Genomic DNA, 17,748 nt, shown 5'->3' on the forward strand with positions numbered 1-17,748 from the left:
TGACTTTGCAATAAAAATAAAAATTAAAGGCATTAAATTCTTAAAAAAGAACAAAAAGTAATGTTAGACTTAAACCCATATGTGTTGATAATTATACTGTAAATGCTGCTGATTAAAAGACAACAATCGATAAACCAGATTTTTAAATTACATCAATTATGGAAGCAAAATGTCTCAAACATAAGGATACAGAGTGATTGAAAATAAAGACATAAAGATATATTCAGTGTAAACTAACCACAGGAAGGCTTTTAACTGTATTAATGTCAGGCAAATCAGCCCAAAAGGCACAAAGCATGAATTTATATTCCTGTTACTTTGTAATGATCATTTTAATTTCACGAGGAGAACTGAGTTATAAGTTAGAATGTGTCTAGTACCATGGCTGCAAAATAAATAAAATTTATGGAACTAGTGGGAGAAATAAACAATCCATTATCACAGTGGAAAGTTTTGATGAATGTTTATAAGTAATGGATGAAAAATGCATAGAGAAAGTGTTATTGAGACTTTGATGAGCTGTATTAACATGCGTGTCTCACGGACACATGTGGAAGTGCTGCCCCTGAGCCTGGGCACGCCCGTTCTCCCAACCACACGCAGTTAAGCAAATCTCAGCAAACTGTGTTAGGAAACCGAGTTAGCAAATGTCTACTTTGATTCCATTGTAATTATATTAGAAGCCAAGGTTAAACACATAGCTAGGACCTCTGTGTATAATAAAATGAGTAGGAAGTAACAAAAATTAAGAAATGTTTGAATGATAAATGTTGTATCACAGTTTGAAGGGTACAGATAAAGTAGTACTTAATCAAAATTAAACTTTTTTAAAAGCTGCAAATTAATGAACAAATATTTATCTTTTAAAATATTCTGCAACTAGAAGGTTTTTGTAAAAAATAAAAGATGCAAACAATGTTGAAGTGTAGAGATGGTTGATCCACCGGTTCATTCCCCAGATGGTTACAGTCATTGCAGCTGGGCTCGTCTGAACCCAGGAGCTTCTTCAAGTCTCCTGCGTAGGTGCAGGTGCCCAAGGACCTGGGCCATGTTCGGCTCCTTTCCCAGGGCCTGAGCAGGCAGTTGGATAAAAAGTGGAGCTGGGACTCGAACTAGTGCTCTTGTGGGATGCCAGTGCTGCAGGTGGAAGCTTAGCCCAATATACTGCAGTGCCAGCCCTGCAAGTATTTATCTCAAACAATTAAGTGTGACTGTGGGCCAGTGCAGTGGCTCAGTAGGCTAATCTTCTACCTGCAAGTGCTAGCATCCCATATGGGCACTGGTTCGTGTCCCAGGTGCTCCGCTTCACCTCCAGCTCCCTGCTTGTGGCCTGGGAAAGCAGTCAAGGACGGCCCAAAGCCTTGGGACCCTGCACCCACATGGGAGACCTGGACGAGACTCCTAGATACTGGCTTTGGATTAGCTCAGCTCCAGCTGCTGTGGTCACTTGGGGGAGTAAACCAGCTGAAAGAAGACCTTTCTCTGCTTCTCCTTCTCTCTATAAATCTGCCTTTCCAATAAAACTACATTTTTAGAAAATAACAGCAACAAAAGAACATTGTGGGTGTTTGGATGGAGACACCTTGCTCCGTGTGAAGGATGTGAATTCAGCAAGCAGCCCCGGCTCCTGACCGCAGCTTTCTGCCAGGGTGGGGGTGCTGGTGCAAACAGATGAGCTCTTGCCACCCCTGTGGGGGACCTGGCTTGGGGTCCCTGGTCAGGTTCAGCCCCGGCCCAGCCCTGGTTGGCTCAGGCGATTGGGAGTGTAAGCTAGGGCCTGAGAGCCAAGAGCTGCATCTCCCTGCCTCTCCAGAACACAGCGGCACAATAGGCAGAACTAACAGGGATGTTGCTGGGAAGGACTGGTGAAGTTACTCAACCTCTGGTAGCTCTGAGCCAAAGGAAGAAGGCGCTGGTCAGCAGGTCTTAAAACCTCTTAGTACTGCATTTTCAAGTCAGACACAAAGAAGTAGTCGGACGCTCAGTGTGGGCATAACCGAGTGATACTGGTTGGGAAGCAGGTGTGGGTGAGGAACAAGAAAGGTCAGGAAGTTTCGATCTGAGAGAGAAGTGGCTGTGATCAGGCTTGTCCTGAAGCGTGTTGATGGCACACCGCTGTCACCTGCAGGCCTGACGTGCCTCTGTGTCACTTCAGCATTTCAGTGGTTAAAGTGCTGCCAGAGGTAGTCGGCATGCAGGTTCCTCACGCGAGTCTGTGGGTATACATACTCTCTCGGTGCCCAACGCTGTGTCTTTCAGATAGCACTGGGCACATACCTCGCCCGCATCCCACTTTCTGTTACTTTCCCCAAGGGTGACCACCTTCTGTCCTCCGTTCTCATGGTCTGGCTGATCTGCACACGTGGGAGTCTGTGCTGTCGCGGTGTCTGCTCTCAGGTGTCATGCCACCTCCAGCTCGGTGTTGTAGCTGAGATCCAAGCACCTACGTGTGCCCCACTTGCCTTGCACTGCTGTGTGTTGTAGCTGAGATCCAAGCACCTACGTGTGCCCCACTTGCCTTGCACTGCTGTGTGTTGCTCCTCTGTGCGCCACATCCACAGCTTGTTCCATCTACTGCCGATGAGCACCTGTATCACCACAGTGATTTCTGTGTGTGAACTCTTGGGACATGATCATGAATAAGCCATCGGGACAGTCACCTTTGAGTGTTAGGGTAATTGTTGAACTGTAGTGCTAAATATCAGGAAACAATGACAGAGCAATGAGATGGAAGGTGCTGGGTGGGAAGTCACTCCAGGAACGTGACGCTGAGCTGAGACCTGGTCTTGTGTAGGAGCCAGGCTGCCCAGGGATCAGCAGGGTGTTCTCGAGCAGAAACAACATAGGCTCTGAGGGGGCAGTGGGGCTGACGGCCAGAGAGGGGCAGGGTGGTCAGAGGGAGTGCGGCCGGGAGGGTGCCGCGCACTGGGATCCTAGGGCAGAGTGAGGCAGGCTGTACGGCCTCATGGCCAGCATAGTGAGCAGAGTGGGAAGACTATATATAAAGTTTTACCTAACCGAGGACAGAAGCAGCATGACCATTGCAATGGTTTCTGGCCAATTGAACTAAAGACGAAGGTGACTTTTCAGGCAGTCAAGTGAGGCAGAACTGGCTCTCAGGGGCTTAGATACAGGGTTGAGAGAATGATGGGGAAGCTTCTAGTACTTTCCAAACCGAAGAGGCTGGTGATGGTGATACTGTTAGCACAGCCCTGGAAAGGTAGGGGCCGGGGTGGGCAGGGGGCTCCTCTGGTGGCCACTGGTTCTGGTCCCCAGTGGAGGGTCTGGGTGTCAGGGAACTGGGATCTGGCCAGGGGTCATAATATTGCTTTGTAAGGTTGGTAATTCTTTTTTTTTTTAATATATATTTTTATTTTTTTTAATTGGAAAGTCAGATATACAGAGAGGAGAAACAGAGAGGAAGATCTTCCGTCTGATGGTTCACTCCCCAAGTGGCCACAGTGGCCATAGCTGCACCGATCCAAAGCCATGAGCCAGGAGCTTCTGGGTCTCCCGCATGGGTGCAGGGTCCCAAGGCTTTGGGCCGTCCTTGACCGCTTTCCCAGGCCACAAGCAGGGAGCTGGATGGGAAGCAGAACTGTCGGAACGAGAACCTGCACCTATATGGGATCCCAGTGTGAGCAGTTCCCCCAAAGAAGCGTCGGGCTCAGCTACTTAGGCTGTCTTTCCCTGCCTTTCTGGTTTCTTTCACAGGAATTAGGGGCGCTGCTGGGAGCACAACTGTAATGTGGACTCAGGCCTTAACAGCCCAGGGCCCCACAATGCCAGCCCCCTCCCTCCTTTTATTTCTTATCATTGTGAAGTTAAGATGCATTTCTTCCAGAAAATAAAAAAGACAAGTTTATTTTGATGCAGAATTCTTTTTGGAATCCATGCAGAGGGAATCTCTGAAAGAACCTGGGAAATGCAAATTATGAGAAAGTCATGAGAGTTTTCTGCAGCAGTATTTTTTGTAATTTCATTTTTTGTTGAGTTTTCTAAAATACCTTGTGTAGATTGATCAGTTTTTCTTTTCCCTCCATGTCTGTCTTTCACTCTGAGTGTTACTTATTTACATGGAATGAAATTAATGATAAAATAGGACTGGTTTTGCCAGGTAATCTTTCAATTTTCTGAAACATTTGAAAAAATTTTATTGCAAAGGCAGATTTATAGAGAGAAGGAGAGACAGAGAGAAAGATTCACTAGTTCTCTCCTCAAATGGCTGCAGTGACTGGGGCAGAGCCTTTCCAAAGCCAGGAGCCTAGAGCTGCTTCTGGGTCTCTCATGTGGGCACAGGGTCCCAAGGCTTTGGGCTGTCGTCCGTCCTGACCGCAAGCAGGGAGCTGGATGGAAGGTGGAGTAGCTAGGACACGAACCAGCACCCATATGGGATTCTGGCACTTGCAAGATGGAGGATTAACCAGTCAAACCATCGCCCAAGATCCTCTGAGTTGTTTTGTATGTGTGAATGTTTACTATAAAACATATTCTGAAGTGTGTGTACATTGTGGAATGACTAAACCTAGTTAATGAACAAAGCTGCTTGTTTCCTGTGTGTCATGCCTTCTTGGCTTCTGTGTTCTTTTTTTTTTTTTGGAAGATTTATTTATTTTTATTGGAAAGGCAGATACACAGAGTAAGAGAGACAGAGAGGAAGATCTTCGTCCAATAATTTACTCCCCAAGTGGCCGCAACAGCTGGAGCTGAGCCAGTCCGGAGCCTGGAGCCTCTTCTGGGTCTCCCACGCGGGTGCAGGGTCCCGAGGCTTTGACTGCTTTCCCAGGCCACTAGCAGGAAGCTGGATGGGAAGCAGAGCCGCAGGGATTAGAACCAGCGCCCATATGGGATCCCGGCGCGTGCAAGGGGAGCACTTTAACCACTACGCTATTGAGCCAGACCCTGGCTTCTGTGTTCTTAATAGTCATTTTCTCTTGTGGTTTTTAGTTCCCTTGATTTTGCTTCACAGATGTGCATTCTCTCCCTGATAGGCCTGTGCCGGTTGGCTTGATCGGCTCCGTAGTTCTCAGCTCAGCTGGTTTTTCTTCACTCTCCTCCCCTGCTCCCCTCCTCCCCTGCCTCCTTCCTTGTCCTGAATGGTTTCAGTACTTACTTCCAGGTCTACTGAGTCTTCAGCCTGAGGCATTCCCGTGTGTTCTACGACTATCCTGCACTCAAGGAATAAATCTTGCTTTGTTTTATTGCTTAATCCTTCTAGTGTGTTGCTTTGAATATAAGATATGCGACCTTGTGTGTAGACAACTCTAAAATTCCACAGAACCTTGGTAGAGATGCAGATGACTTCAGGAGAGAGCCAGCACGTGGTTTCTGTGTATTTCACTGAGGATTTTTGCTCTGGCCGCAGAGTGCACATCTCCGCACCTTACACTTGCCGTGGTTACCCACAGCCCTGGGTGTCCAGTTCTGCTTTTGTTTTCTGTCTTTTCTCTGTTTTTCCATTGGAAATGTCCTTAGTCTGAGGCTTTCTCTTGCCCAGGTCTGCCAATAAACCCATCGCAGGATTCATTTCTGTCACAGAAGCTCCTGCGTCTCTCATTTCCTGGAATTTCCTTGTCCCTACCCAGCTGTGCCTCCGCTCGGTCCGTTGGAGTCCTTGTCATGCTCGTTGTGGAACCTGCTGCCTGTGATTCTGCCCCACGTCCCCTTCTAGACTGCTCTGCTCTGTGCCGCCCCCTCAGCCCTTCTCTCAGGATGCCTGGCAGTTGTTTCTTGATGACCAGAAGTGACACCCCTGTGTCCAGGGTGCTGCTGCAAGTGGCCGGTGGTGGTGTGGTACAGGAGGGCTTGTGGGGGGAGTACTCTTGGGGCCAGGTCTCTAGCCCTTCGGAGCCTGTGTCTAGACTGGGGCTCAAAGTGTTTTCCAGCCCAGCCACCCCACCTCCCACCCCACCCCTTGCTGAGGGCTACGGTTGATGTTTGCTGGCTCCAGACAAGCTGGGCTCTGGGAAAACCTGGCATGTCAGGCCCTTGCTTTCCGCTTCCTGCTGATATGAATGAACAGCTGTTTTTCACTGCTTCCTGCTGTAAGCGCAGGTGGGGAGAGGGGGAGAGGGACAGGACAAGCAAGTGAGAGACCTGTCATCGGCTGCCACAGCAACCAGGCCATGACCAAAGCCGGAAACTCATCCACGTCCCCAACAGGGGTGACAGAAACCCCAGTACTTGAGCTGCTAGCTTTTGCCTCCCAGGCATGTTGGCAGGAAGCTGGATCAGAAGCCGGAGTAACTGGGACTCTACCAGGCCTTCTGAGATGGGACACAATGTCCTAGGGAGTGGCTTGACATGCCATCCCACATGGGCATCCCAGGCACCAGGCCTCAAGCTCCCTACCACCAAGCTGTTGTTTTAAAGGTGAGATGTTCATTTCCGGCTGTCTTTATTTAAGAATAATAAAGTTATTAGTTCTTTTCACATCTCCCGAGGTAAAAAACCGTTAGATTTTCTGGTCGGAAGGTCTTGCACCCTGGGGATGTATTCCCTACAGTGCTGAAGGCCAGCTGTGGGGGTTTAGGTGCGTGACTGCCCAGGGAGGTGAGCGGTCACCCAGGGGTCGGAGCCAGAGCACTGCTGGCTGGCAGGCGTCACGGAGGAGAAAAGCGTGCCCTTGCACAACAGTTCTGAGAACATTCCAGATCACGAATAATCTTTACTTTTCTACTCAACGTCATGACTTTTGGCAGCAATAGTGTCTCCCCACCCCCCTCAGCCCTCTTTATTTTCTGGAGATTTGGGGTGTATTTTTCCCTTTAAGAAAGTTCAGCTGGGCGGGGGCGCGGAGGAGGCTGGAATCCTCGTACCTGTTAGAAACTGCTTATTCTTGTCAAGTAGTTGAACTTCCGACCACACAAGGAGGATGCTGGGAGCTCCTCTGTGACTCAGGGGCTTCCTCCATCAGCCTTCCCATCTGCGCTCGGCGCCATGGCAATGGAGGGTGGGTAGGGCGCCTCCCCGGCCACTGCCCGTGCAGCTCCCCAACCGCCTGCACTTTGTTCTGGAAGCCCACACTGCGTACCTCAAGGGCCAGCTCACTTCTAGTGAAGTCTCGCAGATGGACTTACTCCAACTCTGGCTGAAGGTTTTTGCCCATTTTCCAAGCTTGTTTGTTTGATCCCACTGGGAACCTGGCACCAAGTAGCTGTTTGCTAAGCTTCGGCATTCATGCAGAAATAAGCAGTGACAGAGCTCGTTTAATTTGCATGTGCGTATTTCTCGAGGTTGCTTTGTCCAGAATCCTGCCGTTGCAACTAGATCCTGTTACATAGTAAATACCTTTTTGTCTGGGCATTGGGTTACCTGGTTATTCTCCTATGCTGACCACCCCAAGACAGGAAGTTTGTGGGCCCTACCTCTGGCTCTCTGGCCATCTGAGCCCCTTGGGGGACTCACTGCTGGCCTGGCCGGGCATGCTCAACCCCTTCTGTGGTCCTCCCAGGCCCGCCCCTGTGGCTCTCTGTCTTCTTCCCCCTTGCCCTGCCAGGACACAAGCCGAGATGGGGCCTGCAGGGCCCTTTGCCCAAAACTTGTATTTTCTGTCCTGAGCTGGGACCTCAGACGTGTGTGTGTGTGTGTGTGTGTGTGTGTGTGTGTGTGTGTGTGTGTGTACAGTTTCACTTTTGAGATAAGCTCGTTTTGGTTTTCTCACTTCTCAAATGCTTGTCCCTGAGTAAAGCCTCTGTCTTCAGATTGCTGGTGGTCAGCGTTGTGGGGGGCTGCCCCGAGGAGGGGAGGGTGGGCTGCTCCCCTCCCCCCTGGTCAGCCGGGTCTGGACTGCAAGCTCAGGGAATAAACACGGCTCCCACTCAGCTGTGAGGGCTGCCTTTCTTTCCTATTCATTGCTTTTAAAAGAAAAGAAAAAAAAAGATGCACTTACTTATTTGAAAATCAGAACTACAAAGAGCAGAGAAGAGACAGAGAAGGAGAGCTTCCATCTGTTGGCTTCCGCTCCGGATAGCCATAGTGTCTGTGGCTAAGCCAGGCTGTTCTTCCAGGTCTCCCATGTGATTGTCCAAACAGTTGGGCCATCCTCCACTGCTTTCCCAGGCCATAAGCAAAGAACTGGAGAGGAAGTGGAGTAGCCAGGATTGGAACCAGCACCTCTGTGGGATACCGGCATCTCGGACAGCAGCTTGACACGCTATGCCATGATGCTGACTCACCCCATGAGATGTTTTTCTGTTTTTAGCTGGTGCATATGTGCGGGGTGCAGAGTGGCACTGCGATTCGTGCAGTGTGTGACGGTCAGATGAGGGTGATGGGCAGCCCCATCACTGTGGACCTGGTCACCCGTGGTATGGGATACTGTAGCATTCTCTCCCTGCCGCCTCAGGCAAGGCCGTCAATTGTTGCCACATGTGGTGACCAAAGGATTCAGATACTGTTTTCTAAGATTTACTTTATTTTTATTGCAAAGTGAGATCTATAGAGAGGAGGGACAGAGAAAGATATTTCATCTGTTAGTCCACAAGTGGCTGCAACAGCAGTGTTGCCCATCCAAAGCCAGGAGCTTCTTCCAGGTCTCCCACATGGGTGCAGGGTCCCAAGGTTTTGGGCCTTCCTCCACTGCTTTCCCAGGCCACAAGCAGAGGGCTGGAAGCGAAGTGGAACAGCTGGGATACAAATCGGTGCCCATATAGGATCCTGGTGCGTGCAAGGCGAGGCTTTAGCCAGCAGGCCGCTGCACCAGGCCCAGGACTCAGCATTGTTTCCATGTCAGTACGCAGCTTCCTCAGGCCCTGTGGGACTGACCCATCATCACCACTCCCCGTGTCTGTAGAGCCACCTCTCCATGGAGAAGCAGGGAACCTGGTGCCTACTGTTCAGGTTCCAGAACCCCCCCCCCACTGTCCTGACTTTCCCTGCAGCTATGCGGTTTACTCAGATCTCACACTCCTGCCCCCAGGGAGGGTGGGCTGCTGTCCATCACCAGTGGGGCATGGGGCACAGCTCCTCCTCTCCCCCACACTGGGAAATCACCCTGGGAGAGTTAGACCTTCCTGCTGTTTCAGTACGAGGGGAGCCTGTGTGTTCTGCAGATCCCAACGGTGCAGATGGAGCGTCCCTTAGCTGAAACGCTCGGGACCAGGCGTGGTTGAGATCCCAGATTCTTCCGGGGCTTGAAATACTCAAATAGGCTCTCGCACGATGAAGAGTCAGAGAAACGTAGATCCAAACTCCAGATGCCGTGTTACCAGGCACTGTATCCAGATAGCCCGAAGGTACTGAGCTTGTGTTAACTGTGGCCAGTCACAGGGTCAAGTGTGGGATCGTCCGCCTGCGGCATCGTGTTGGTGCTCAGAGCATTGTGGGCTTTGGAGCACTTTGAAGGCTGGATTCTAAGTTAGGCGCATACAGCGTGTAGAGGGGAGGAATATACAAGTGTGTGTGCCTCTCCTGGGTTGAGGGCATGGAGGTTAGCAGGCACATGCGCGTTTTCATGTCTCCTTCCTCCACCCTCTGCTGCGGCTGCTTATTGTTGTGTGCACAAGCCTTGTAGATGCAGCTTGGATGTTGCTTTTTAAATGTATTGCTATGTTTTGGAATTCACCTTGGGCCATATTCTTCTGACAGATTCTGTATATGCTATTGATGCACATTGGTGTCTAGATTTAAAAAAAAGCATTAGAATTGCTGGCCTGAAGTATTTATGCACTTGGATTTTCTGAAAGAATATTAAGCGTTTAAAGCTTATTTATTTGAGTTATTGATCAGATGTTCAATCTTTGATCTGCTGGTTCGTTCCCTGAATGCCTGTAGCAGCCAGGGCTGGACTAGGCCAGGCATTAGCCTTGATCTCAGTCCAGGCCTCTCATGTGGCAGTGTAGTTGATCCATGTCTGTCAGCTCCTGAGTGTGCACCAGCAGGAATCGAACCAGAAGCACAGCTGGAAGGGGCTGGCACAGTGGCTCTCCCTACAAACACTGGGATCTCGTGTGGGCGCTGGTTCGTATCCCGACTGCTCCTCTTCCCATCCAGCTCCCTACCTGTGACCTGGAAAGGCAGTGGAGGATGACCCAAAGCCTTGAGATCCTACACCTGCCTGGGAGGCCAAAAGAGTCTCCTGGCTCGGCTCCAGCCGGTGCGGCCACGTGAGGAGCGAACCAGCAGATGGGAGATGTTTCTGTCTATCTTCCCTTCTCTTTGTAAATCTGCCTTTCTAATAAAAATAGAGAAATCTTAAAAAAGAAAAAAAGCAGAACTGGGACTTGACCTCCACACTCCAGTGTGGGATGTGGGGCATCTCACCCAAGATTCCAAATCCTGTACCAGATGCCAACTGCTAAAAAAATGTTTTTCTGTTTCTGATGTGATTGTTTTTTCAGTCTTTATTTATAGGTCTTGATTTCTTAGATTTGTCTTCAGTTTCTGATATCTCGTGGATATACTCGTCTCTGTCCTGGGAGAATTTCTGAGATATTCTGTTGATTGTCTGCATTCTGTAATCCACAGTTCCCGTGCTTGTTGGATCCCTGTGTGCTGGTCATTTTTTATGTTTTTAAGAACTCTTAGTATTTCCATTGTTTTCTTGTCAAGACTTCTGACCTTCTGTATTTTGGTCTTTTATGAAATGATAACATACTGGATGTGCACAGATTTTTCAGTGTTCAACTTGATAAATTCTCAGAAAGTGCAGCTTCCATAACCAGTACTTTATGAAGACATAAACAAGCCCGGAGTGTCCCTCGTTCACTTTCCACTTCTAGTCTCCCAGGGTAGCCACACGAGTGAATCATAACACCATGTGTTTGCTTGGTCTTTATTTTTCTTTTTAATGTTTATTTGAAATACAAAAATAGATACCTCCCATTTGTTGGCTCCTCCCCCAGATGCCTACAGCAGCTGGGACTGAGCAAGCCAAAGCAAGGAGCCAGGCTCTCCGGCTGTGTCTCTTCTGGGGGTGGCAGGGGTGCGAGTGTTGCCTCCCAGGAGGCTGGAATTGGGAGGGGAGTCAGACTAGAGGAGGGTAGCCAGGTGGTCTGGTACGAGGAGCAGGCGTCCCACGTGCCGTGACTGTCACCCTGCCAAATGCCTGCCCCGTTTGACCTGTCCTAGAAACTCCATATCGATGTCATTATCTGGCCATGCCCCTTGGCCTTCCTTTACTGTAACATCACGTCACACAGAGCTGTTCCGTGGCCCTCCTTTACTGTAACAGCACGTCACACAGAGCTGTTCCGTGGCCCTCCTTTACTGTAACAGCACGTCACACAGAGCTGTTCCGTGGCCCTCCTTTACTGTAACAGCACGTCACACAGAGCTGTTCCGTGGCCCTCCTTTACTGTAACAGCACGTCACACAGAGCTGTTCCGTCTCATTGTGGAGAGTGAGAGTGGTCATGCACTGCAGCCTTGGAGGGAGGAATGTTTATTGGGGACAGCGGTCCTCACTGCAGTCCAGGAGCCCGCACCGCCTGGCCAAGGTCAGAGGTTTTCAAGCGGTGGCGCAGTGGTTAAGGTCCTCGCCTTGCACATCCAGGATCCCATATGGGCGCCGGTTCTAATCCCAGCAGCCCCACTTCCCTTCCAGCTCCCTGCCTGTGGCCTGGGAAAGCAGTCGAGGACGGCCTAAAGCTTTGGCACCCTGTACCCACGTTGGAGACCCGGAAGAGGCTCCTGGCTTCAGATCGGCATAGTATCAGCCGTTGCACTCACTTGGGGAGTGAATCATCGGACGAAGGATCTTCCTCTCTGTCTCTGCTCTCTGTATATCCGCCTTTCCAATAAAAATAAAATAAATCTTTAAAAAAAAATGCCTCTTCTAAACCTGCCCTACCAATGACACTAAACATGTTTTCTTGACAAAGAAAAGGAATGGCATCCACCAAAACCAAAGGCAAATGTGAAGAACATCCCAGTAAAATGACAACAGTAGGCTAAATCAATGAACAATCCATAGCTAAAATGACAGAACCAATTTTCACCTATTTATATTAATCCTGAATGCAAATGGCTTAAACTCATCAATCAAATATCATAGATTAGTAGAGTTGATTAAAAAGCAAAACCCATCTATTTGTTGCCTACAGGAGACACATTTCACCAACAAGGATCAGCGGAAACTATCTCATGGATTTTGGGGTTTTTTTTGTTGTTGTTAGTTTTATCTCTTCAAAACTCTTTCAGATTAAATTCTTCAGTGACTCATAGATCGTACAGTAGCATCATTTTCTTCAAGAAGGTTCTTGATTTTCTTATTTCTTCAGTGACACCTTAGTCATTCAGTAGCATGTTATTTAACTTCATGGTGTTATTAATTTCTCTTGTTATTAATTTCCTGTTGATTTTGTATTGTGGCTTTTCAGTACGTGTGTAAATGGAGGCTAACATCCAGATGTGAGGATACAATGCAGTATGCGTCTCTACTTCCAGACAGAGATGGACTCCTAATTAATCTGTTTACTATCTCTTGACAATAGGATGCTGGACTCTGTGCCACTGTCCATGCTGCAGCGATGGACATGTGACTGTGTATGAAGAACTGTACTATAGTAATACTATAGGGGAACTCAGTGACCGGGGAGGGACCTGGGGAGGGGATAAGGGAAATCCCAGGACCTATGGAACTGTATCATAAAACAATAATAATAATAAAAGGAAGTAAAATTAAATAAATAAAACCTACAGCTGCTTAAAAAACAAAAGAAAAAAGAAAAACCTTGTGTATTTTGCAGGTTTTGGACCAGTATGAACGGGAGGGGTTCGACTTCCTCGCAAAGGTGTTTAACTCTTCACATTCTTTCCTGGAAGACTTGACCGGCCTCACCCTGCTGCACCAGGAGACCCAGGCGGCAGAGGTAAGAGCAGAGCTGGCCTCTGATGTGGGGTGGGGTGTCTGACACCTGCTGGATACTCAGCTGGGCAGATGAGGAGGAAACTAGGCAATAGTGTGCCTACTGATGATCGGAGAGAAGCTGGGTGGGCTTGCGTGCAGACGGCTGCCCGGTGGGAGCTGAGAGCGCAGGATGGTCCTGGTGGGGTGCAGGGAGCCGGTTTCCCTGCACCTCTTGCTCTTAGCCCAGAGCTGCACGCTCCAGCGTGCATGGAACTTGGTGGTGGTGGAGGTGATCTTGGCGTGCCTCACCCGACGGGCGGTCCAGTCCGTCTCCGTGGGCCCTGAACCCGCCGTGGGCTGAGGAAGCTCTTGGCTAGAGTACTCTGGACCTTCCTTCCCTGCATTTCTGCTGCATTTTCTTTATTGAAAGGACTGTCTTTAAGAAATGTGTCGCCATCTTGCCCTGCTGGAGTGGATTTGTTGGGCTGTGAGTAGAAGGGGCTGCGGTTTCTAGGCGACTGGAGGGCCTGGGCAGGCTTTCTCTTATGTCAGGCTTAGGACTGAATTCAGGTCTTTCCTAACTCTGGGGTCCTGCGGGCGCTAACCAGATGCTGTTTGCACTGCGAGCAATGGTTGGCACCCCAGGATGTTGGAGTGCCACTCCCCTTTAGCCCAGGAGGTGCATGGTCTCTGCAGGGTGTAGAGACCGGTCCGTCCCAGAGCTGTGAGTGGGACTCCACACAGCTCTCAGCAGCGTGTAGTCCTCGAGCCACACTGTCCTGCCTGACCCTGAGGTCACCTGGGGACTGGCTGCGGGGCGGGAGGACAGTGAGCCACTCCCGTTTTCACCTGGTGTGTTCTGCGTTCTGACTGTCGTGGAGCTGCAGGAGCCTGGGGCCGCAGGGAGCGCGGCTGCGTCTGCCCTCCGGGGAGTGATAGTTCTAGTCGTGGAATCGTCAGCCCACGTCATGTTTCAGATTGCAGGTGATGAGCCAGCTGCAGTGTCTGAGACAGATCTTGTGGGTGTGTCTTAGGCCTGCCCTAGGTGTTATATTTTGAAAGAAGCCAACTCTGAAAGTTAGAAGCTTAACATAAAAAAGTCTTTTCCCCATTTCCAGCTCCTTTGGCAATCCAGTCCTGGCAAGCCCAGGCCACACATTCCATAATAGTGGTAATCAGCTGGAGCCAGTGAACATGGTCTGCAGCTAAATAGTGAAGTAGTGTAAAAGTGCTCTGAAAAGCCACACTTACTGCCACACCCACCCCTCAAGACTCAGCTTCCTGCCCAGAGGTGGCCTGGGGACAGTCTCTTGTGGGCAGCTGGCAGCTTTCCTCAGCTGCAGACCCCTGCAGGTACCTGTATCAGAAAAGGAATGTTAATTTTAAGTAAGGACCCCCTCCCCAAAAAATACCCAAGTAACTGTTGTATGAGGAAGAGGACTTTGGCATTCATCTGAGAATCATCTTCCCCCGTGTGTGCCTTCCGTGATTGTGAAAGTGTGTGTCCACCTCTGCGTGGGGGTAAGGTTGACGAGACTCTGACAGCAAGCGGTTTTAAAGACTACTTTTTTTTTTTCTTTTCTTCTTCTTCTTCTTTAAAGATAATAGCTGGGATTTGACAGGAAAATGGAGGGGGAGGAGGAAGATGAGGAGATTCTAGGGCAGGACCAGGGTCCCCGAGGCCCAGGCGCAGGAGTGTGGGGCGGGAGTGCTCTGCAGTGTGGGGGATGTGCTTCTGTTGTGGAGTTGTGACTCCCAAGCCCCATGACTCGCCCTTGTACGGTGCACACAGAGCCCTGTGTACAGATGCGTGGGCGTGGGAGGTGGTCGTTCCACTCTCCTTCCCCCCAGAGCAGACGCTAATCGAGCTGTGGATTTGCCTGTGGACACGTCGGCCACGAGGGACAGCAGCATGCTGCCTCCGTGTCTTGCACGCGGCATGGTGTGCTCGAGGGTCATGGCTGTGGCAGGATCTTTCTGGACTTCAGGGAGAGACAGTGTTTGGAGTTGGCTCGTGTGTCCCGTACCCTGCAGCTCCATGGCCTGCCTCCCCCAGGCTCCGTGGGAGATGGCTGAGTCCTTGGCCTGGGCTCTCATAGCAGGTACCTGGGACGGCAGCTTGGACAGTCTAGCACAGAACCAGCTGGCTGGGCTGGCCAAGGCAAGGGTGTCGTAGGCAGTGCTGGCTCTACAATGGGAGGGTGGGTGGGTGAGCACGGCCAGGTGATGCTGGGGACAGCAGAGGAAGCTTCGAGACAGCAGGCCTGGTCAGCTGGCTGCGCTACAGAACTGTCCTGTTCCAGTAGAGGAAAGGCTGTGGGGTAGGCATGTAGCTTCAAATGGATGAATGAGAAATGCGCATGCTAACTTAGTTTTGTCGGGTAATGAAGGAAAACACTGCATATACACTATTTGCATTTGCTGTTGCAAGTGTTTTTTTGTTGTTGTTTTGGTTTTTTTTAAGTTCATGGAAAAAATGGCTTTAGAAGATAAGGGCTTTTGAGCATTTCCTTGTCCTTGTGTGCTTTCTGCAGTCAGCATGTTTCCCGTGAACTCCGGGAAGACCCCTGAGGCCACCAGAATAAACAGCATGCTCAGTCCCCTTTTCCACAGACTCTGTGGTGTCTGAGGAGAGACCTTAAAGGGCATGGACAGACCCCTCTTCTTTGGCTGTGAGACCCTTGCTGAGGGTGGGCTTTTCTCCTTGCGAGCGACCCTGACCACCGCTCCTCCCAGACCCCAGGCACCGCAGGAAAGGGTCTGGACACTGGGGAGCCAGCACGCGTCCCCAGTCGTGGCCCTGGAGCATGCTCGCTTGGTTGCTGGGAGGCCCCCTCTTTCAGGCGCGCTTCACGGAGTGCGCTGAGTGGGCCTCTGAGGGTCATCTCCTCCAGTGACTAGAGCAAGCGTCTGTTATCATTGTCCTCCCAGCTGTGTGTTCAAGGTTGTGCTTTGAGAAATATTGCAATATTTTCACTCAGTCCACCGAGAGAGAAAGCTGACTCATGAGTGGGCTAATAAAGCAGGCTGTGTGGGTGTGTCCCTGAGACTCCGGCTCCCGCAGCCCACAGCCCAACTGCCGTGAAAGGCTTCACTCTGGTCCTTGGGGGCTTGCATGTCCCGGGACCCCGGGATCACATCAGGCCGTGTCGTGTGCCCCTACCTCGACTGTGCCATGCAGTCACGGGTACAGTGCTCCGTTAACATCACGTGCATCCTCTCAGGCTTTTGCGAAACAAAATTCATTCCTGCTAATGTGGAGATTGATGCATGATTGTGTAAGGAGAAAAAAAAGAAATTGAATCCCCACTGTGACAGGTTGTGGGCAGTCACAAGTGGGTTGACAAGACGGAGCAGGGCCAAGCCGACTCAGGCGCTGAATCATCCACGGCAGAATTCAAAATTCCAGACAAGAAATGCCTGTTTCTCTCCCAGCAGGAAGAAAGGTTTACACAGTGTTACAGTCACCTGACTCGCCTGCGCTGGCGCTGCTGTGTCCCGCGAGGTAACCGCACCGCCAGCAGGGCTTCCCGCCAGGCTCCTCTCCTTCACAGCTGCTTCTGATTTGGTTCCCGTGGAATCATGTTTTGTTTGGTTTTCTATTTAACAACAGTCAGATATTTATGTAAGCTTCATCAAGCGCCTCCGATGACAAACCCGCCCGTGGAGGCCTTCGGAGCTGTGGGAAAGCCCCGTGTCAGCACTCGGGCCTGCTTGCAGCGCAGGAGGGCGCCCTGGGGCCTGACCTCGCCCACCCAGGCCTCTGGCGTGCTCTCGGCAGGGCCTGTGCCAGCCGCCTGTGCAGCCCCGCACGGTGCCCTGCCTCGTTTCTCCTTGTACAGCAGTACTGTAGACTTGGCCTTGGCCCCGCCTCCCCAGTGAGAGGCAGAGACAAGAAAAAAACAAGAAAACACTCGATTCACAGGTTAGTTTTGAAAATAAAGCTTGGAGGGGGCACGTCTTATTCAGAAGCGACGTTATTGAATATGTTCCCCCACGCACACGCTTTTTTGTTTATTCCCTGAGAGAGTCATTCGCTTGGGTTTGAGATGTTCGCATCACCTGGGGAGGCTTCAGCCAGAGTGGACAGTGAGGCCTGGGCAGAGTCCGCCTCCCTCCCCATCAGAGGATGAGTTGTGGAGGCCCGTAGGGGGAGGAGAGGGGAGAATGCAGATGGCCAGCTGGGGTTAGAAAACAGAATCCTGCTTGCCATTGGTCCTGGGTCTGCTGGCGTTCTCGGGAGCCATCTTGGATGGAGAGTGCCAGCTTGCTGTGCCTCAGTCCTGCACATCCACACACTGAACCTCAGGCCCGGCCCGGCCCGGCCGTCGTGAGAACTTGGGGGTGAACAAGCAGATGGAAGACCTCTCTGTTTCTCTCTACCTTTGAAATAAGTAAACTTTAATAAATAAAAGGTCAAATCGCTAAGTGTTTTTAAAATGTTTAAAAGCCTATAAAAGTTATTACCTTTTACACATTTTTGTAAATGTTCTCTGGTGTTTGTTTTATCTGGCTGCCATTACTAGAAACATTCTTTGGAGATTTGGAGCTGGATTTTTGAGCCTTGAGAAGAGCTTTTTCACAGTGCATAGCAGTGCAGACATTCACAGTGCTAGGCTCCACACGGTGAATTGACCCCGTTCTTCAGGCTTGGCCCCAGGACTTGTGGCTTCTGCATCAACCCCAGTCACCCAGCCACACTTGAGCAGTTAATAACAGTTGCTGCTCGCCACCTGTCAGTGCAGCTTCCAAGCAGAAGCTCCCAGGCCCCTTGCTTTGACAACTTCCTTGGAATTCCCATTCCCTGGAATCCTCCGTCAGTACTGGTGGGAGTATAGAATTCTGCAGCCACTGTGGAAAATATTTTTGTGGTTCATTAAAAAGATAAAGGTGCAATTACAGTCTGGCCCATAGGGTTCGTTAATAAATCCTTAGCCAGGAAGAAGTGACAGTATTCTC

The 17,748-nt window shown here is 50.3% G+C and overlaps 1 protein-coding gene across 10 annotated transcripts in view; it reads left to right on the forward strand.

Annotated features, from left to right (window-relative positions):
* The window catches only part of ATG7 (autophagy related 7), a 143,197-nt gene that overhangs the window by 79,569 nt on the left and 45,880 nt on the right, over nucleotides 1-17,748 (forward strand). For 9 of the 10 annotated variants that reach the window (XM_040995204.1, XM_040995201.1, XM_040995200.1 and 6 more), the window contains one exon: nucleotides 12,689-12,900. In XM_040995204.1, coding sequence (XP_040851138.1) covers nucleotides 12,689-12,853 — 165 coding nt within the window. In that variant the 3' untranslated portion in view covers nucleotides 12,854-12,900. Of the gene's footprint in view, nucleotides 1-12,688; nucleotides 12,901-17,748 lie in introns of those variants that run through there. The other variant, XM_040995198.1, reaches the window with a different exon arrangement.

Source organism: Ochotona curzoniae, unplaced genomic scaffold, assembly GCF_017591425.1.
Source record: "Ochotona curzoniae isolate NIBS_2020 unplaced genomic scaffold, NIBS_Ocur_1.0 contig_908, whole genome shotgun sequence".
In the NCBI taxonomy this organism is placed as follows: domain Eukaryota; kingdom Metazoa; phylum Chordata; class Mammalia; order Lagomorpha; family Ochotonidae; genus Ochotona; species Ochotona curzoniae.